We start from the raw sequence: 20,622 nt of genomic DNA, 5'->3' as shown, positions 1-20,622 counted from the left end.
AGCCGGTCATCTGAAGTGGGAATTTATCTCCCTTTATCTGCCCACCCCTCCTACACTCAAGTGGGAAAACCTAGGCTGGGTGAGTGTGATTTCATGAGGCTAAGTGCCCCTGTCTGGGATTCTGGAGTGGGACGAGCATCAGGGCCTGCCCCAGCCCACCCAGTGATACTGAGTACACTGGGCTGGATAGATGCTTGGTTCTGCTCTCAGTGCACCCACTCGGGGAGGGAGCAGAGTCTGTTTTCCCTCTCAGGACCTGCTATGTTCTCCAATATGGCGGCCACTAGCCACATGTGACTATTAAGTTTGAATTCATTAAAATTCAATAAAATTAAAGATTCAACATCTTAGCCGCACTGGCCACATTTCAAGTGTTCATTGGTCTCACATGGCTAGTGGTTCCTGTGTTAGGTGGTGTCACTGCAGAAAGTTTGGTTGGAAAGTGCTAGCCAGGCCACCCCTGTGACAGAAAAGCAGCAGCCAGGCCCAGCACACATTCCCTTCTTCCTTTCCCACCAAACAGTGCTGCATAGAAAATAAAGGAGTAGATGCTGTGTCTCAGCAGGATGTGCGGATGCTTTCTTGGGAGAACAGGGGAAGGGATTGGGGCTCTCTCCATCCCAGAGTCAACAACCTAGGCACACATGGGGGCATATGCTGCAGAAATAAATGTGGTGTGTGGTTATGTATGCAAACGAGCATGTAAACATACCATGTTTGTGTCCAACCATGTCTGTGAGGATTGGCACACCTCTGCCACATTCTGGGTATTCGGGAGTGAATGGAGAGGTTTGATTCCTGGCTACAGTCTAGGTAAGTAGGAAGATAATGAAAGGGAAACTCAGAGATTTGGGGGAGAGAGATAGAGACGGTGGACAGTCAGAGAAACTTCTAGGAGATGGTGATCTCTGCATTAAGACCCACAGACCCATTTGATTAAACATTTATGCTCAGATAGACATATCTTAGAAACACACACACATCACACAATTTATTCATTGATTCAGTCACCAGCTATTTATTAAGTGCCTTCTGTGAGTATACATGGTAAGATTCTTGGATTCGACAGTCATTTACAGAAAGACAGTCCTGGAGAAAAACATATAATGATGCAAATAGCCATTTAATTACAGCCGTACTAAGGATTTGGTGATGGAAGTGTAGGGAGATTGTAGGAATGCAACTGGGATATTTTGATGCAAATTGAGTCTGCCAACAGACACAATATGTGGATGAGTTTAACTTGTGTACACTTGTAAACATACAACAGTTTATACACATCTGTTGCCCTCACCTGACTTCAGTGTGTGTGTGTGTGTGTGTGTGTGTGTGTGTGTGTGTGTGTGTTTCTATAATGGACACAGGCAAGATGAAGTATTTAACATAAACGGTGCTATGAATCTTAGCTTGCAGGGCACCTAGTGCTAACATTCACATCCAAGAATTCTCCAGCTAGTTCCCACATTTCCTTCCTGGATTCATGCTGAGTCTGAAATGGACACCAACACCCTTGAAGAGTTTTAACCTCCCCATGCAGTTTATCTGACCAAACGGAAAGGGTAGGAGCTCTCTGAGGCCCCAGGCTCTCAGTGGGCCCTCCATGCCAGAGAACAAAGTGCTGCCACCTTGGCACACCCTGGGGACTGGGGACATTCTCACGGAGTTGGACCCTGGGAAAAGAGGTGATGGGACTGCTGGAAAGGAGGCCTGGGGGCTTCCCAGTCCCAGCAGCAGCCTGGTCTCTGTGCGCATGTGTGAGCTCTTGATGTCCCCCACAGGCACCCTCTTTTCCCGCTCCTGACGCTGCTGTTTGAGAAATGTGAACAGGCCACGCAGGGCTCTGAGTGCATCACCTCTGCCAGCTTTGATGTGGACATCGAGAACTTTGTCCACCAGCAGGAGCAGGAACACAAACCCTTCTTCAGCGATGACCCGGAACTGGACAATCTGGTAAAGACCCTCCCCCCTCCATCCTGGTTGAAGCCTTCCCGCCCCGTGATCCCATCCCAAATACCCTAAAAGCCCCCCTTTCGTTCACTGATTCAACAGAAAGTTTGGAGTGCCCACTTATGGAACCGGCACTGTGTGGCTATTTTCATGGTTGAGAACCAATTCCGAGCATTTTAGACCAAGATTCTAGCAACAGGCTTTGCTGCCAAAGCTTCCTCCACCTCTCCCTGTGTGGCGCCAGCGTCTGGCCACCCGCTGCCTTACAGTTCAAACAGATGGAAGGGGGGACCAGCAGCTAGAAGGCCAAGGGTAGCTCTTCCGAGTTTGCGCGGAGGACTGGTGGCTGCGGCGAAGGACGCAGGTGTGAGGTTAAGAGGTATGTTCAAGCAGGTCCATATGGGGAAAGACCTGGTCCTGAGGAGAGATTTAGCAGAGGCCCTGCCCTCTTACTGGTCTCAAAAGATCGTGTTCCCAAGTAGTTTTTCACTACACCCTGCAAAACGCAGGTTCCTAGGCTGAGCTAGGGAGCTGTGATTCTGTAGATTCAAAGGGGACCTATGACCCTGCTTTGTATGTCCAGGGCAGCTGCCGTCATTAGCATCAGTGGCTCCCAGGTCGGATGGAATCTGAAATTCTCATCTATCCTGGGAATTCTACAGACGAAGAGTGTTGGAGAAGCCTCTGTACTTGTCCAACGTGCTGAGTCATCTCCTGGAACTACTAACCTCTGACCTCATGTTTTGTTTTGGCTTAGTTTTTGCTTTGTTTGTTTGTTTGGCTTGGGTTTTTCGAGACAGGGTTTCTCTGTCTCTGTTCTGGAACTCCCCTTGAAGACCAGGCTGGCCTTGAATTCAGAGATCCGCCAGGGCTCTGCCTCTCAAGTGCTTGGGACTAAAGGTGTGAGCCACCACCGCCTAGCAGGATCTGATTTTTTTTCTGCGTGTGAGCTGGCCAGATCATCACAGTGAATTTGGAAACTCTGCAGATCTGTCCCCCGAGACACACACACACACACACACACATACACACACACACACACACACACATACACTGGTGGTAATGCTGGCCTCTTCTACCCAGAGTCTAGCTGTTATCTGCCCCCAGAAGAGAGCAGAGTTAATTAGGGAAGCGAAAGTGTTACAAAAGGAAAGGAAAATGACACGTTCTCACAGGCACACACACACACGTGTGTGAGCACATGTGTGGACACATATTTAGTACACACACAGACCATCACAGGCACACAAACACACATGCGTGAGCACACGTGTGGACACATATTTAGTGCACACACAGACCATCACAGGCACACAAACACACATGCCTGAGCACACGTGTGGACACATATTTAGTACATACACAGACCATCACAGGCACACAAACACACATGCCTGAGCACACGTGTGGACACATATTTAGTACACACACAGACCATCACAGGCACACAAACACACACACATGTGTGAGCACACGTGTGGACACATATTTAGTACATACACAGACCATCACAGGCACACAAACACACACATGCATGAGCACACGTGTGGACACATATTTAGTACACACACAGACCATCACACACACATGCGTGAGCACACATGTGGACACATATTTAGTACATACACAGACCATCACAGACACACAAATACACACATGCGTGAGCACATGTGTGGACACATATTTAGTACACACACAGACCAGATGGATGACTTCGGTATTACCCAGGGCTGTGAATTTTTCACACCGTTGTTTCCCTCAGTGTTCAGAGCAGTGGTTTGTGGAGTCTCAGACGGCTTCCGGGAGAAGGCCACCTGGCCTGGAATTTAGGGGTGTCGTGATGATTTAAGAATGGGAGCAGACCCCAGACATGGAAGAATGCCAGGAGTATTAGAGGAGGCACTGTGAACCCCAACGCTACCTCTGCTCATCCCTGACCCTCCCTCTTCCCTAACAGGCTGCAGCCTCTCAGAACCCGGGGAAAGCTTCCATTGAGCGGGTCTTCTAGCTGGACCGTGAGGGGAAGGCTGGCTTAAGCCCTGCCCTGCTCTTCAGCTGGCCAGAGTCAAAAGATTCCACAGTTTGGAAAGAAAATCCTCAGGGTCCAGCCTCAGGCAGTTACGGAGCTAGGAGACAGCTCTTTCTAAAAGTCGACTTGAGACAGGGCCCTCACACACGTGTGCACACACATGTAGTGAGCCTAGCGTCATCATTTATTGTCTGTGTGATCTTGACGACTGAGCCTCTTTGAAGCTCAGTGGCTGAACCTCTTTGAAGCTTAGTTTCCTCATCCATACAGCCAACTGCACCTACCTCGTGTGACTAATAAATTAAGGGGGTGGCTCATGGACGTGGCCTTTAAAAATGCTTTGCATCTGAAAATTAGTCTCACTGTGGTAGTGTTTCAAATCCCCGAACTTACCCCCTGGCTGTCAAAGACACAGCATGGTCTGGGTCCTGCAACTTTTGGGGTGGGGCAGGGGAACCCAGCAGTGCCCTTTGCCACCGGTTCCTAGCCCAGTGTCAAAAGGAGGAGACGCAGAGGCCAAGCACAGGAGCCATCATTAGGACAAGAATCATGTCGCCAGCACAGCCGAGATGCACATAATTAGAAATTAGAAAAAGGTCAGATCCCGTTATTACCAGCTCAATCAGCTGCCGAGTGCCACAGCCAGTTAATTTGGCATCTGTATTTTTTACAACCCCGCACACGTAGCCCAACGGACTGTAACTCTTTCTCCGGACAGATATACTGCGCAGCCGAGCAGGGACATAAAATGAGGGACCCCAAGCAAATGAGCTGAGATAATTGAGAGATTTATTTTTTATATATGTGTGTGTGAGGGCAGCTTTCCTTTGCCCTTGAATATTGACTTTCATAGATGGGATTGTCAGGAGGGCACTTGGGTCCCCCAAATCTTTACCCCTCGGAAGGTCCTCTCCCAACACCCTCCTCCAGCCTCTCCCTGACTCTCCCCTGCTTTCTTCCACCGCTTGCACAGCCCCTAAATGTTCTTCTCCCCCCCCCACGGAGCTCTTTGCCTGCCTCACCCTCCCGTGCTCCTCACAGGCTCCCAGAGCCGCTTTTCCAGACAAATCTCCATGGAAACAGCTGAGTCAGCGCTCCCAGAGCTGCCCCAAATATGTGAGAGGATCCCAGTCACAGATTTCTGAGGGAGGGACTCCTGCAAGGCTGCCGCTCCACAGCGCCTCTACTGGGAGGAAGACGTAATTACAAAAAAGTTGGGGTTTAAAAATCCAACCTTGGAAGGGAGTCCACTCCCACAGCTTTTTCTACTCGGCGATCCTCACATCCACGGAGGAGAGCCCTGGCCTTTGACTCCTGATTTTGTGCCCGGCTCCCATTGGCACTCCGCCCCTCCCTGGCGACCATGAAGCCCCCATTCGCAAATAAGAGAATGATGCCAATAATATCTCTCCCTGGAGCCTGCACTAGGATCTTCCGTTACTCCGTTTCTGTGCCATGAAGGTGGCTTTCCACTCCCAAGTGGTTAATCTGGAATCCCCGGTGAGCTCTCTGGGATCTACTACAATTCCTACACCAGGCTTCTTTCTTGCCTGGCCTCCAGAGCCAAGATCCCTTCCTCTGGCCCAGCAGCCTCTGACTGGCACTTGGTAAAGTTTGTAAAATTTGCAAGTTCCCCAAACCCCTTTGAAAGGTAAAAGCTTTTTGTTTTATGAAACCTGATTTACGGGCCCCCGGTGCAAGGCCAAGGTTTTATATATTATGCAAGATTTCAAACTAAGGCTGTAAAACGTACGGTTTCAGTTTCATGCATGGAATTTTTTTATGTGTAAATTTTTTAACATTTATGGGGCACGTTTTAATGAGACTCTGGTGTGGCTCCAGGGACAGATTATGGCTGCCTGACCGCAAAGCCAGTTCCAAAATGGGGCCTCCTAGGCCCCTGGGCCCACTCTGAAGAGGCAGGCCTGGAGGCCAGAGTTAGGAGGGAAGAGCCACATGAAGGAGTCAGCCCAGAGCTGTAGGCCCAGAGAGACCTCATCCAGCCCTGATCTGAGAGTTACTCAGCAGCCTTCGGTCCAGGCACTCTGCCTAGAAGGGACCTGCAAACCTCACAGACACCAGGGAAAGGAAAAGAAATGAGAATATCAACGATAGTCATAATTAACATTTATAGAGCACTTACAGGTACCAGGTGCTATCCTAAATTATTTGCATCTATTATCTTATGTAATCTTCATTCCAAGCCCACAAAGCTTAGTATTAATATTAACAATATTATGCCCATTTTGCTGGAGGCAGTTGGCTTAGTCCTCAGAACACTCCTTTCTCTCTCTCTCTGTCTTTCTCTGCTCTCTGTCTCTCTCTGTCTCTGTCTGTGTGTGTGTGTGTGTTTAAGTCTTTCTCACTGGTAGGGACTGGAGTTCACCAATTCTGTCTCACTGGATATCTGGGAAGTCCCAGGGGCCCTCCTGTCTCTGAGCCCCTAACACTGGGATTACCTGTGCAGGCCACCACATTCATCGTTATTGTGTGAGTCTAGGGAATAGAACTGAGGACCAACTGAGTCATCTCCAGGCCCCGTAGTCCTCATTTTAAGAAGTGAAATAACATGCAGGGTCATGCGAACATGGATAAAAAGAAAAGAGAACTGAGCCATGAAATGTAGCTCCACTCTAAACTAACACACACACACAGAGACACACAGACACATACAGAGACACACATACACACACACACACACACACACACACACACGGAGGGGGAGAGTGAGAGAGTACTAATATCTTCTGACAAATTTCTAGGAAAGGAGTCAGGTCTTGCTTTAGTTTGGTTTCGGGGATTTTTGTTGTTGTTGTTTTTTTTTTTCCAGCCACATGAAATTCAGTGCCCAGCACAACAGAGAGTCATTTTTTATTTATTCTTGAGGCTCTGGAGGTCAAATGCAGAACCTTGCATGTACTAGGTGAGCTTTCTGCCGCTGAGCTCCACCCCGAGACCAGCAACATCACTGGTGTCTTATTTTACAGCTGAGGAAACTAAGGTACAGCGATTTAGAGTTGTACACGGCCTCCAGGTAGGAAGACAGAAACCTCTCCGTCTCCAAAACCATCTCCTTGAGTTCCCCACTTTGCTCTTCAGATTCTCATGTGAGCCTGGTAGAGAGCCGTTATGATCCCAATTTAGTAGAGAAAGAAACCGAGTAGCAAGTGTCCCATAGCCAAGAAGTTAGTTACGTGGTGGGGCTTGAAGAAAGGTCCTCTAACTTGAGAAGCCGGGCTGTCCCCTCTGGCCCCTCTCTGCCTCTCCAAACTCTGATGCCACCCAGGAGGAAGGGCCAGTCCTGACTCACATGGGATTTAACTTGCCTTTCATGATAGCTTCCGTAAGACATGCCTTTGTCTGGCAGTCCTCCAGCTCCTGGCTTTCACCTTTCATCCCTGTGACCCTGAGCTCCCTCCCAGTGGGCCAAACTGCCCCAGCCGGGAAAAATTCTTCTTTAGCATTTAGCTTTGGCTGCTTCAGTGACCCACAGGAAATATCAGCTCATGGTTTAGGAATGTGTGTTTGTAAACTTCTTCCTCCCCACATTTGCAGAAGGAGAAAGTGGAAGGAGCTTGCCCCCCCCCAAGGCAAGGAAGGCGACAGGCTATCTCATCTCCCAGCCTCTGTTCCCTTATCTCTAGCAGAGTGATGGATAATCTTGCCTGCATCCCTGGGGTGAAGAGGCTCAAATAAGATAATGGAGAGAGAAGCCTTTTGCAAATTGTAAACTGCTGTGTATACAAATGTTTTGAGAGACAAGGAGCCACTATGATAAAATGAAGAGGCCAAGAGCTGCAAGAGAGGCAGCCATTTAGAAAAGAACTTGAAGATGTGTGTGTGGTTGGGGGCCATCAGGACAAGGACTTGACATTTATTCAACACCTGTGATACATGGCAGCAACATTTGCAAGCATAATGTTACTCAATATTCACAACGATTTTAAATCGTGGGTATTATTATTAACCTAACTTGCATAGATAAAGCTTAAGCTACTTCTCTAAATGCCCAGGTGACAAATAATAAATTCAGGACATCACGGCATGTGGCTTTATAAGAATGAAGTTGTCCCTGTCTTAGGTACTTTCCTGGGACTGTGGGGCACGTGAAAATGCCAAAATGGGGTTGCATCTTGGTTTGCTATTCGAAGGGACCATCTTCAAAGAAGGCAGAATCTTCCATTTGAAACAGAAAGGGGAGAAAGAAGCTGACAGAATAAAACTTGGGAAACTGGAACTAAGGATACATTCATCACACATAGTGGTGGTATTAAATTAAGTGGCATTCCAGCTGGAGAGATGGCTCAGAAGTTAAGAGCACTCACTGCTCTTCTGGAAGGCTGGAGTTCAGTTCCCAGGACCCACATTATACAGCTCACAGCCACCTGTAATTTCAGTTCCAGGGGATCCAGTATCCTCCTTTTGGTTTCCGTGGGCAACTGCACTCACTTGTTCAAACCCTTACACTGACACACACATATACAAATAATCAAAACTAAGTGAAACCTTTAAAAAAATAAATTGTCATTGCTGATGTGCTGAAGGATTTGGAGTAAATATCTATGACCCAAACCATTTAGAAAAAAATTGGTTAATAAGTCAGCATTTTATTCTCACTTAGAGGCAACAACAGCAAAAGTTAGAGACATGGGATGAAGAATGTTTTATTCGCTGCAAACATAGAGGGAACCCCAGGAATTATTTTTCCACTAGTCAAACATCGGACAGCCATAGGAAAGCTAATGGAGTATGAGAAATTATTCAAAGAAGGCTAGGTTCTGTCTTGTTTTTAGTGTGTATTTGGGCCCTTGGGAAGTAAAGGCAGGAGAACCATAAGTTCAAGATCATCCTTGGCTACATAGGGAGTTCCAGGCCACCTTGGGCTACATGAGACCCAGTCCACAAAACCACAGAAAACAAAAAATGTACTTGTTTCTTTGTGATTTACAGAGTATGTTCTTATTTTACCTGCTGGCCCTGAGAAAATCTTGAGAGTTAGAAATATCCCTTGTCTGCTGGGCATTAAAGGGTGGTGCACGCCTTTAGTCCCAGCACTCTGGAGGAGGCAGAGTCCGGCGGATCTCTGTGAGTTCAAGGCTAGCCTGGTCTACAGAGCGAGTTTCAGGACAGCCTCCAGAACAAGACAGAGAAACCCTGTCTCCAAAAACAAACAAACAAAAAGAAAAGAAAAGAAAAAAGAAACCTTGAACCTGTCCCCCGGCACTAGAAGAGCAAGCAGTGGCCTGGGCTGGCATCCAGTTTGCGTGGCGGTGAACCCATAGGTCTTTGCCTTGCACACAGTGCCCCCGCCCTCGTGCGCAGCGCTGCTCATCTATTTCTCTAATATTGAAGAGGTCCTACATATTCATTGCCTCAGAGTACCATTATGATTTACTCTGCCTTCTTAAATCTTTAAAGCAATTCTATTAGCCCATAAAAGAGTAATCCTTCTTCTGTGCTTTATCAGACCCCAGGATATGACTGCTTTTGGCCCCTGCACACCAAAACTAGTTAATGCACACCATGCATGTACTACATGTGGGCCAAGCACTCTGGGTATATAGATGAATTTTTGCTTTTCATTTTGCTTCACTTCTCTGGAGTTTTTCCATTTTTGCATAATAAATACATATTGGTTATATACCTAAATGAACTGAGGTGCATGTTTTTCGGGGGCATGCAATGTTTGTATAAATTTATACAAGCATGTGTAAGTGTGTATTCATTCATAAGACTGTTTTAAAATAAAATGTTGATTTTTTAATTACAGACTATGTCTGGGCATAGCTGTGATAGATCATTTACACAGCATGTGAGAGGTTATGGTTCTATACCCTCCTCCAAACATTAAGCAGGATAGGATAGTCTTGCTAATGAGAGATGAAAGATGAAAAGAAAAAAGAAGGAAAGGAAAAAGGAAGGAAAGACAGGAAGGGAGAGGGAAGACAGGAAAGAGAAAAAAGGATAATATTAGGATTGGGTTTGTCTGGACAAAAACAGTTGAGCAATTTATTCAAGCCAGATGACTCGTCCAGTGCACAGATATATTAAATGAAGGAACTGGATGTCCTTGGTTCTTCAGAAGGCTGAGCAAGCCTTTACAGTAAGGCAAGAGAGATTTGAGTCCTGTGTGAGGAAGAACTTCTTAATCAGCACATTGAAAGAACATAAAGACAGTCTGAGACAATGAGGTCAGGTCCCAGTGGCAGGGATGGCCTAGAAGAGAGGCTGCAGGCACTGGTCCTGGTGTGTTTGCACAGTCCCCTCACCTTGCAGGCCACTTACCCCCAAACCATATACCCTTTATACGACCATCATCGTTTTCAACATACTTATCTCCCGGGAGACCAGAGAAGGGTAAAGCAATTTGGTCTCAGGGATAAGCACATGAGACTTCATATTGCTTACCAGCTGTATGACCTTGGGATGAAAAACTATCTGTGGACTTCATTTTCTTCAACTATAAAATCTGGGCAGTGAGAGTGCTTGCCTACGAAGGTTGTTGTCTAGAATAAATGAGACAGAGCATAGAGTGGGCTTAACCAGTGGCAGATATACAGTAAGAAATGTTTCATTGTTGTTGTCAATCCATCCACAGTGTGCTGCATCTCATTCTGTGCTGATTATTCTAGACACAAGACTAGGCCTGCTAGGCTGAAGCCAAGCAGGAAATGTAGACAAGAACATGTCTTTCTCAAGTTCCTTTTAGTCCAGACCACTTACACTGGCATCACCACTCTCCAGTCTCAGCCTCATGGAGTTGGCATCTGTAGGATGAGACCTTGTAACAGAGCCCTGTGTAAAGCTTCAGTCTGTGACTCTTAATTCCGGTTTTACTCGAGAAAGCCTGAATATCAAGCTCAGTGCTTACTCATCACAGTCAAAGTTCTCAGGGAGACAGCTTCTTCTTTGTGTTTTTAACACTGACTTGGCAATCATGCTCATGCTTGTGGCCTTGTGGCAAGTGCTTTACCAACCAAGCTATCACCCCAGTCCCTTGTTTCATGTTTGTATTGCCTGAGTTTATCACCAGGCATCATCATGATACCAAAAGCTAGGAGGCTGGCATTAGAATCCCCCACGCATTATACATGTCAACGTAAGAAGATACGGGAAGGCAGTAACTCCACCTACATGTTTTTCTTTTATTTTAATATAATTATAAACTTACATGCAATTGTAAGCATGAGTATGAGAGGTCCTGGTCCTCTTCTTACGTAATCAGAGCTCAATTTCACAGACAGGAATAACTCACCAACCATATTCAGATTTTTGTCAATTTTACACAACCCACTTGTATATACATACATGTGTGCTAAGTTCTATGTTGAATGTGTTACATTTGGATTCATGTAAACATATTACAGTCAAGGTACAGAACAATTCTTCCCTCTTCCCTGCATTCTAAACCACCAGTGGCTAGTCTATTCTGTCTGTGTGCTTTTGTCACTGTAAGGATGCCTTGCAAATGTCACTGTGCTAGTAGTATATATTCCTTTAAGACTGGTTTTTCTCTCATGGCATAATTCCCTGTGATACATCCAAGTTGTTGGGTGTATTAATAGCTCATTCTTTTTTTATTGCCAAGTTGTGGCCTGTGACATGGGTGTACCATAGTTACTTCATCCATTCATGTTTCCAGTTTGAGGCCACTCAATATAAAGCTGCCTTCAACAGCTGTTCATGTATGGGTGTGTGTGTGTGTGTGTGTGTGTGTGTGTGTGTGTGTGTGTGTGTGTGTGTGAGAGAGAGAGAGAGAGAGGGGGGAGGGAGGAGAATGTACATTTTTATTTCTCTGGAATAAATGCCCACAAGCTGCTGTGTCATATGATAACCACATGCTTCGTTTGGATGTTTTGTTTTGCTTTGCTTTGTTTTGTTTGTTTGGTTTTGGTTTTGGTTTGGAGACAGGTTCTCACTATGTAGCCCTGGGTGGCCTAAAACTTACTAGACAACCCAGGCTGGCCTTGAACTCACAGACATCGGCCTGCCTCTGCCTCCAGAGTACTGGGATTAAAAGCATACATCATCATGCTTGGCAGGTTCTCTTTAAGAACAAACATTTTTAATTTTTGCAAGCAAGTGATTTTCCTTTTCTAGATTATGCTTTTGGTATCAAGTCTAAGACTTCTTTGCCAAATCCTACATAACAAGATTTTCTGTTTTCTTTTTTTCTTCTTTGTTCTTTCTGTTTTTTGAGACAGGGTTTCTCTGTGTAGTACTGACTGTCCTGGAACTTGCAATGCCAACCAGACCGGCCTCAATCTCAGTGATCTACCTGCCTTCTGTCTCTGAGTGGTGGGATCAAAAGTGTGGGCCACAACACCTGACTCTGTTTTCTTTTTTTCTAAAAATGTTACTTTTTTGTCTTATATTTAGTTCCATGCTCCATTTGAATTAACCTTTGTGTTAGATGTGGAGTTTAAATTAAGGTTCAAGTTTTTTGTTTGCTTGTTTATGGATGTCTGGTTATCCTAGCATCGTTTGAACAAGCCCCTGTTGGAAAGCAATTTGGGTTTATTTGTCATGATCCATAGCAATGTATGTAGATTTTTCTTCTGTCACTCTTGGGAATTCATACTGAGGAAATAATGCAGAAATGGAATGCAAAGCTACATATGTAAAAATAGTCTCTATTGTGTGTGTGTGTGTAGATCAAGCCAAAGGCCTAATGAATGCTTAGGCAAGTGTTCTACCATTGAGTTAAATCCACTTTGTCATCTAGCCTCATTGTGTAACTTTTTTCTAAATAAGACTAGAAATTTGAATGTATTATAAGTACCCAGCAACAGAGAACTAGTTAAATAAGGCACACATATGGACTCATATGTGACAATTGAAAATAATTCTCATCCGTTCAATATTTATTCTATGTAAATAAGATAACTCTGTGAGCCAATTAGACGTCATTCCTGCCTCCCCATGGCTCACAGTCCAGAAGAGAGATAGAGAAAACAATTCTGGCACTTAGAAAGGCATATTTGATGAGCTAAGAGAAACCCAGAAAGCAAAATTGTATGTAAAAGTTTATTGGAGACTGGCTAAAATACATGCATGTAGGCCGGCAAGATGGCTCACCTGCTGCCAAGCCTGACAACCTGAAGTTCAGTCCTGTGGACCCACATAATGGAAGGAGAGACCTGACTCCCACAGTTGTCCTCTGACCGCCACAGGAGCACCCTCATGTAAATAAAACAGAAGTTTAAAATAAATGAGGGGAAAACTGAAACTTTTCTTTTAGGGTAATTGGATAAAAACAGTTGTGGTTTTTTTTCATCCTGTGCTTTCCATACCCTCCATATATTTTCCTTTTATGACAATTAGAGCAACAGCTGAGTTTGGTGGTACATGCCTGTAATCCTTGTGTTTGGGAGATAGTTGCAGAAGGATTGAGCTCAAGGTCATCCTTAGCTATATAATGAGTTGGAGACTAGCCTGGGCCACATGAAACCCTGTCTTCAAAATTGATGAAATGGAATAAATGAAACAAACCCCAACAGAAACAATAATGACAACAAAGAAGAAAGCTTCAAATGCAAAGAAGCTTCCAGCCACGCTAGGATCAGGGATGTCCATTTGAAGAGGCCTTTGTGCAGTAACCCAAAGGGCACAGTTGGTACCCAGCACCCAGCTAAGTCATGCTGGATTATCCAGTCCGTCAGCAGGTATCAGAGTAAGGCAGCCCATATCACATGAAGCACACAGAATATAAATTTAAGAATAGACAATGTCTGACCTCTGGGGCATTTCCAAGAAACTCTGACCTCTGTCTTCTTTGTTTTTGCCTAGTACTTCATGCTTCATAGTGAGCCACGGTCCTCTCCCACGATCCCTCAGCAAATGTATAAAGTTGTTGGGGAGGGTTTAATAGTCCTGTTTGTTAGACACGAAGCGGGCATAGAGAGCTTAAGTAAGTTGTCCAAGGCCACACAGACAACCTGCGGCAAACCTGGAGCTTGAATCTAGATTCCTATTTCTAAAGTCAGTGCTGTTCTCAGAAGACCACAGCTGCCTCCAGAACAGCTGTGATAGCAGTGGGTTAAAAGCAAGTGAATAATCAACAGGTCACATGGAGAGTTTAACCCATGCGGATGGGGAGGAGGAACCACAGCCAGGAAGGGTGCCAGTCCTCTGCTGAGCCGGTGGCTGGGAGCTTGGCAGGTAGGGAATATGATGCAGACACCCGGGCTTACAGCTCCTCCTCTCCCCAGATGGTGAAGGCAATCCAGGTCCTGAGGATCCACCTGCTAGAGTTGGAGAAAGTCAATGAACTCTGCAAGGACTTTTGCAACCGTTACATCACCTGCCTCAAAACCAAGATGCACAGCGATAACCTGCTCAGGAATGACCTCGGGGGTCCCTACTCCCCCAACCAGCCCTCCATAAACCTTCACTCACAGGTAATGCAACCGGATGGACCTTAGCTCCTCAGCCAGGGGTGGAGGACCCCAGTGATCTGGGCAAAGGAGTTTGAATCATCGGCTCCTTTTACAAGGAGGCCCTCACTCTCTCCATCCAACAGCACAGACCCTTACTTTTTATTTGATTGTTGTTTGTGACAGGGCTTTAGCATGTAGCCTAGGCTGGCCTCAAACCCTCAATCCTGCTACCTGCTACCTTAGCTACCCCCCTTTTTTGTTTGTTTTGTTTTACATAGACTCCCACCTGCCAGGGTCTGAGCACACCCTAAATGACCAAATCTAAGAGAGCCAGTGTCCAAAGAAATTCCTGGCTTCCTATTCCAGGATTTACCAAGAAGTAGGTGGGGCCTGGTCCATAAAGGAGAAAAAACACTTGGCCTAGCTGGCAGCTGGGGACAGTAGGTAGACCTCCTGGCCAACGTCATCCTCGGAAGGGCATGATGTGGCTCTCGGCACTCCTGGAAGATGCCTCCCTGGGAAACTGGTCCTCCAGGCAAATTCTGCCCACCTAGTAGATAAAGACAAATTCTACAGGACTGCTTCTCCTCGCTCATCCTCTGTTTACCTGCTACCTCTGCCCCCACTAAGGTGCAGGGTGCTGTAAAAGACACCTCAACCAACCCCCTGCTGAGATTCCCCCTGCCACCTCCTCCCAGGAGATGCTGTCTATTTATTCTACACTATGGGGAAGAACGGAACCAGCACATCTCGCTAGGGCAGAATGCATTCTCCAAGTCTACAAACTCAGAAAGCTACCTGACTTGTCCTGTACACCACGCTTGCTGACATCTACAGAGACTGTAGACTCACAGCCTTGTTTCCCTCTCACTGAGTTGCTGAAGTTCAGAAAGCACACACAGATGCCCCTGGAAAGCTCATGATAGCCCTTCTCCTTAGACGGGGGTTGAGATGCAGGTTAGCATTCTAAGGGTGAGCGGTGGGAGCTACTGGGAAGGCTACCTGAGAGGCCATGCTGCTTTCATTTTAGGTATGTAGTGATTCAGGTTGGCAGGGGGAAGGGAGGACACACTTTGTGCATTGCGACAAACCCCCCCCCCCCACACACACACCTCCACAGGTACACTGAGTGTTGCATCATGTTTACCCCACAGGGATCTCTCTGGGACCTGATACTAAGAGTGACATAGGACATGGGGCAAGAAGTTTATTTCCTCCTTGTATTGCTTAAAATCACCAAATCACTTTATTATAGATCTAAAAACAGCAGCCTTGGCTTCTGCTTGCTAATATTCTCTTGAAATAGACTCATTCCTTCAGAGTCTTATTGTACTTTCCCTTATGATCGAAATTAGCAAGAAACTTGCATAAAAGAGGACAATAATTGCTCAACGAGCATCTCGTTTGTAATTTATTAGTTTCTATTATTGTGGGTTACCATGGTGACGCCGCGCAGCCCCGGTGACGGGAGAGATGTAAGATAGGAGCTGAGGAGGCTGCGAGGCCTCACCAAATGGAGATGCACATTTTTATCAGTAATTTTCATGAAAATAATAAGTGAGGAGTTAATGAGATGGAAAGCCATCCTGTGGCTATTGTGAATTTTTTTTAAGTGTTGATCTAATTAGAATGCATCGGTCAGGAAAAGTAATGAGGATTTAGTGCCTCACAGAGATGTGAGGATCATATCAGAAAATTAGCACAAGTCTTTGGAAATAATCAGGTCCTTGGAGAGGCCCTGGATTTCCCCTCCTGGGCCCTCCGACTCTACCTTGAGCTTGGAGTTGGGGGTGTACCAAGGTAGCGGGGTGGAGGGGCAAGGAAGGAGGGACTAGAGACACAGCAGCCACAGTGGCCCCTCAGGGCTGGAGGTCTGTCTGAGGTTGGCAAGCTAGCCTGGAGGAAGCAGGCATTTGCAGTTGCAGGGAAGTGGAGTTTGCGGGGAAATCGAACATGGGCTCTATATGATCCAGGTGATAGAGCCACCGACTGTAAAAGCCAGATCTCTGGGGTGTGCCCAGGCTCCGCGCCTCTGAGCTCCACTGACAATAATGGCCTTGGGATTGCCTTTGCAGGGAAGGCCTCAGACCCCAGAGAAAGAGAAACTCAGTCTGCAGAGCCAAACAAAGACACCCAAAGGCAGAGGAGGAAAGACACACAGTGAGCGATTCCTAGCGGGTGTAACTCAGATCGCCCCCCTCATTTCCTCTGATGGCCACCGCCTCCTTTCCGCCTGTCTTCCTCACCCTCCGTCTGTCAGTCCTGCCCCACACCAGTGCTCCCTTACACTGCCGCTGGGTTTCTCTTCCTGAAGGCCACATGGTCTTCGGAGCCTGACTGTCACCGGGACTTTCGCATCTGCCTGCCTCAGTGTCCATTCCTGAGCCACATCTCTCTAGGTGCCACAACCATTGTCCCATGCCTTTCCTCAGAGGCGGTGGTGAGGCAGGCTGCTGTCCTGTGGGGGGTTCTCTCCCACCCCCTTCTGTGACAGACAGCCCTTTCCTTCTTGCAGCCCATAGCCTACCGTTGATGCAGCGAATGCCACATGTGATGTCAGATGAGAAGTTGCACATCTCCCTTTCCTCTCCTAGAAAGCACGTGTTGTTTGTATTGACACAGCGTTTTATATATTTGAAATCACCAAATCACTTTATTGTGGATCTAAAAGCAGCTACGAGTGCTTCTGCTGGCTAATAGTCTCTTGAAATAGACTCATTCCTTCCATACTGTTGCCTTCCGATGCCAGCTGTGGCCACGATGTCTTCGGTGCGAGCAGGGGCCAACAGGCACTGGTTGAAGGAGGTGCTGCTGTGGGGTGCAGAAGGGGGAAGGAGGAAGAGGAGGGAAAAAAGAACCAGGAAAAGGGGAAGGGAAGACATCATTGGGGGGGGGCAGGACGAGGCCTGAGTATTGTCAGAAAGGAGCAGTGAAGGGAAGGAGACAGAGAGAGCTGACAGAGGCAAAGGCTGTGTGTTAGGCTGAGGTTGAAGGACAGCAGGAGGAGGAATGGTGGCCACAGTGAGAACTTGAACAGAACAAAGAAATGAGTTGCTGGGAAGCAAGAATTTGGAAGAGGGGAAAAGAGGTAGGAAGTGAGCAGAACCCTGAGGTGCTGGGCTTGGCAGCCTACTAAGGAAGCCCCTCTTAGCTCTGAGACTTCCTGGCAGCCTATGGAGGACACTGATGGCCCCTCTCTCCCTCCCGAGGGTGAGCTTCTCTCTGACGTGCAGTTCTGCTTTTCCACAGTGGTCAGGGGGCTGAAGGCGGTGTGCTTCAGTCACCTCTGCCAAGGACTGGGACTTATGTCTCATGCTGAGCATCCTGAGGGTGTGACCTGTGACTTTTCAGGCCAGGTGGGGGTAAGGGGAGGCGGTCAGCTTGGAGGAATTACCACTTAGATGAACGTGAGCTTGCATACAGTCTGGGTATAAGGGGCGAAGGTGAATAGGACTTGTTATCTATGCATCATCCTCCAATCTGGTCCTTGTCACTGTCTCCCTGAGGCAGGATGGGTGGGGTCTTGCATGAGCTCATTTAAGAAAGAGATCCTTGGCTTCCTAAGGACTAGGACCAGAGTCTTAGTCAATAGAAGTGGCAGACCTTAAGAGCCAGCATGGGAGAGGAAACTGAGTGGTTGGATAGTGTGTGTGTGTATGTGAATATGCTCATTCGTCATGCTCCAACCTTAATCCCTTCCAGCCTGAAATAGCTGCCCCAAGTGCCAGCCTGACCTGAGGAGGGGGGTTGCCCTCCGGAACACGATCCCGCAGCTCACCGTCTCAGCTGCCTGCCAGCTTTGTTGCAAGCTGCTGGCTCGTGGTTTTCCCTGAGTGCTGATCACAATGCCTTGTGTGGCAAAGCAGGAGACATTTTTTTTGTTTTCCAATTGACAGTCCCATTCCCAAATGATACCTTGTGCCTTTCACTCACTCTTGGAGTCTGTCCTGTTCCCAGCTTGGTCTTCCATTTCTATCCATCAGTTTTCTCTGACTAGGTGAGATGAAGGTGGGGATGTGCAGACACTGATTCTACCACACAGAGGTGGGAAAACAGTTTCAAGGGTTTCACCTGGCTCGGTACGCTTAGCTGCTTCCACCTCCCCAGGAAGCTAGGCTGTCCTGCTCCAAGGTAACCCGCAGGCATCCTGCAGGGGCAGCTTCCCCACCACCACACTGTAGACTCAGCTCTGGGTTCTCCTGTCCTTAGAGAATGCTAACTAAACCACCCCACTAAGAAGAACTCAACTCTCACCTCACCCAGCGCTAATTTGATCTGAAAACCATCCCTCTCTCCATGGAGAAGTAGAGTCAACTCTAGTACAGGCACACTAGACTGGGACATGGTTCTCATTCAGTTCCCAGTCATTTGGGGATGCTTACTGTGTGCACTGTATTAGGTCCTGGGAGAGCCCGGGTGACTAATTCTGGGGGACCTCCTGATTCCACGGGGAGTGAGCTATGAGTCTAGAATGATTTCTGTCAGGCATAGAGTGCTCAGGGCCTGGAGTGCTGGGAAAGACAGAAAAGGAACAGCTGAAGAGAAAGGAAGGGGCTGGATGAAGGAGTCCTGGACTGGGAACACACCTGTGTGGCTAGAGATCATCCCACCCCACCCTCAGAGAGCCAGGCCTGACACCCAGCCAGCACAAGGTTCATGGCCAGGTCCATTTCTGCCCCAGAACAGGATGAGCAAATCTCAGCGTGGAAGAGGCTGCAGGTTCATTGGTCAGGCTTCCTGGGGGAGGTAGCCTTTCAGGAAGACTTGGGAGAGTTGGTAGCCTACTGACATCTCTAGAGAAAGTGTTCCCAGGACAGAAAGAAGTCTGAGGAGAAGCTAGGGAATAGCCTTTTGGAGTCCCTGGAGAGAAGGGAACAGAAAGACATTCAGCCGTGCATCATATATTCATTCAAGCACTTGTGGAACCTGTGAGTTCTGGGGACATAAAAATGGATATGACAGTCCCTGACCCTGAAATGGAAATGATAGAATATCTTGAAACTAAATTTATGAGGGGGATATTTAAAATGTTCTTTAAATGTAAAAAAAAAAACATTTATGTGTATGAGTGTTTTCCTGCATGTATGTCTCTGTATCATGTGGGTACAGTACTCACAGAGACCAGAAGAGGGTGTTAGATGCCCTGGAACTAGGCTCATAGCTGAGGGCTGCCATGTGGGTGCTGGGAATTGAACCGAGGTCCTCTGGAAGAGCAGCCAGTGCTTTTAACCACTGAGCCATCTCTCTAGCCCTAAGGGAGATATATTTTTATGCCAACTGCTAAATATTTTAAAGAAAATAGGGATATAAGCAATAGGATCACAGCTAGAGACACAATGCAAGGCAAATTAATTGAGCTTTTATGACTACAACAGGAGCTGGTGAGAAAACTCCACAGCACTAACTGAGCTCTCAGTCTCAAACATAGCATGTACTGGGTACCTTACCGCTCACAAGACTCACAGAGATGCTCCTACCTCTGTCTTCCAAGTGTTGGGGCTGAAGGCATGCACCACTATGCCTGACCCACTGGTTTCTCCTTTTTGTATCGGAGGAAAAGAAAAAAAGAGAAGTAAGGACACTGGCTCAGCACCACACACTAAGTAATAATCATGTGTGTGATTACCGCAGAGCCTGTGTTGTTCTTGTGGGATGGTGGCATCTTGTTACACGCATGGAAGTGCCCCTAGCTCAGAGATGCAGAGACTAGAAGTGATGTAATGGGTTACTTGGAAGCATGAATTTGGATTTGGTAATTGACTGGAAGAGGGGAGAAGAGGTAGGAAGTGAGCACAGCCCTGAGGTGCTGGGCTTGGCAGCCTACTAAGAAAGCCCCTCTTTGCTCTGAGACTCCCTGGCAGCCTATGGAGGACGCCGATGGCCCCTCTCTCCCTCCCGAGGATGAGCTCGTCTCTGACATGCAGTTCTGCTTTTCCACGGTGGTCAGGGGGCTGAGGGCGGTGTGCTCCAGTCACCTCTGCCAAGGCCTGGGGCTTCTGTCCCGCGCTGAGCATCCTGAGGGTGTGACCTGTGACTTTTCAGGCCAGGTGGGGACAAAGGAAAGTGGTCCACATCCGGACAATCACCCCTTAGACAGGAAAGCAACCCCCCAGACAGAGGAGACAAGAAGTGGATTTATTCTGATTCCTCCAGAGCGTTAGCGCTTGTGGCTTCTGTTGGTCCTCAGCATGTGGTTCTCTGCAGGGTGAGTGAAACCGGAGAGCAGAGTGCAGCTCCTTCCGGGAAGGAGTGTTCCTTAAGAGCAGC

At 47.3% G+C, this 20,622-nt stretch overlaps 1 protein-coding gene across 6 annotated transcripts in view; it reads left to right on the top strand.

Annotated features, from left to right (window-relative positions):
• Window positions 1–20,622, top strand: part of Pknox2 (PBX/knotted 1 homeobox 2) — a 262,847-nt gene that overhangs the window by 217,090 nt on the left and 25,135 nt on the right. For 5 of the 6 annotated variants that reach the window (XM_040730298.1, XM_040730295.1, XM_040730297.1 and 2 more), the window contains 2 exons: window positions 1,779–1,950; window positions 14,188–14,376. In XM_040730298.1, coding sequence (XP_040586232.1) covers window positions 1,779–1,950; window positions 14,188–14,376 — 361 coding nt within the window. The remainder of the gene's footprint in view (window positions 1–1,778; window positions 1,951–14,187; window positions 14,377–20,622) is intronic. The other variant, XM_040730299.1, reaches the window with a different exon arrangement.

Source organism: Mesocricetus auratus, unplaced genomic scaffold, assembly GCF_017639785.1.
Source record: "Mesocricetus auratus isolate SY011 unplaced genomic scaffold, BCM_Maur_2.0 Super-Scaffold_100022, whole genome shotgun sequence".
In the NCBI taxonomy this organism is placed as follows: Eukaryota; Metazoa; Chordata; class Mammalia; order Rodentia; family Cricetidae; genus Mesocricetus; species Mesocricetus auratus.
The sequence above is the reverse complement of the archived record's forward strand: the minus strand, read 5'-3'. Positions and strand labels throughout refer to the sequence as shown.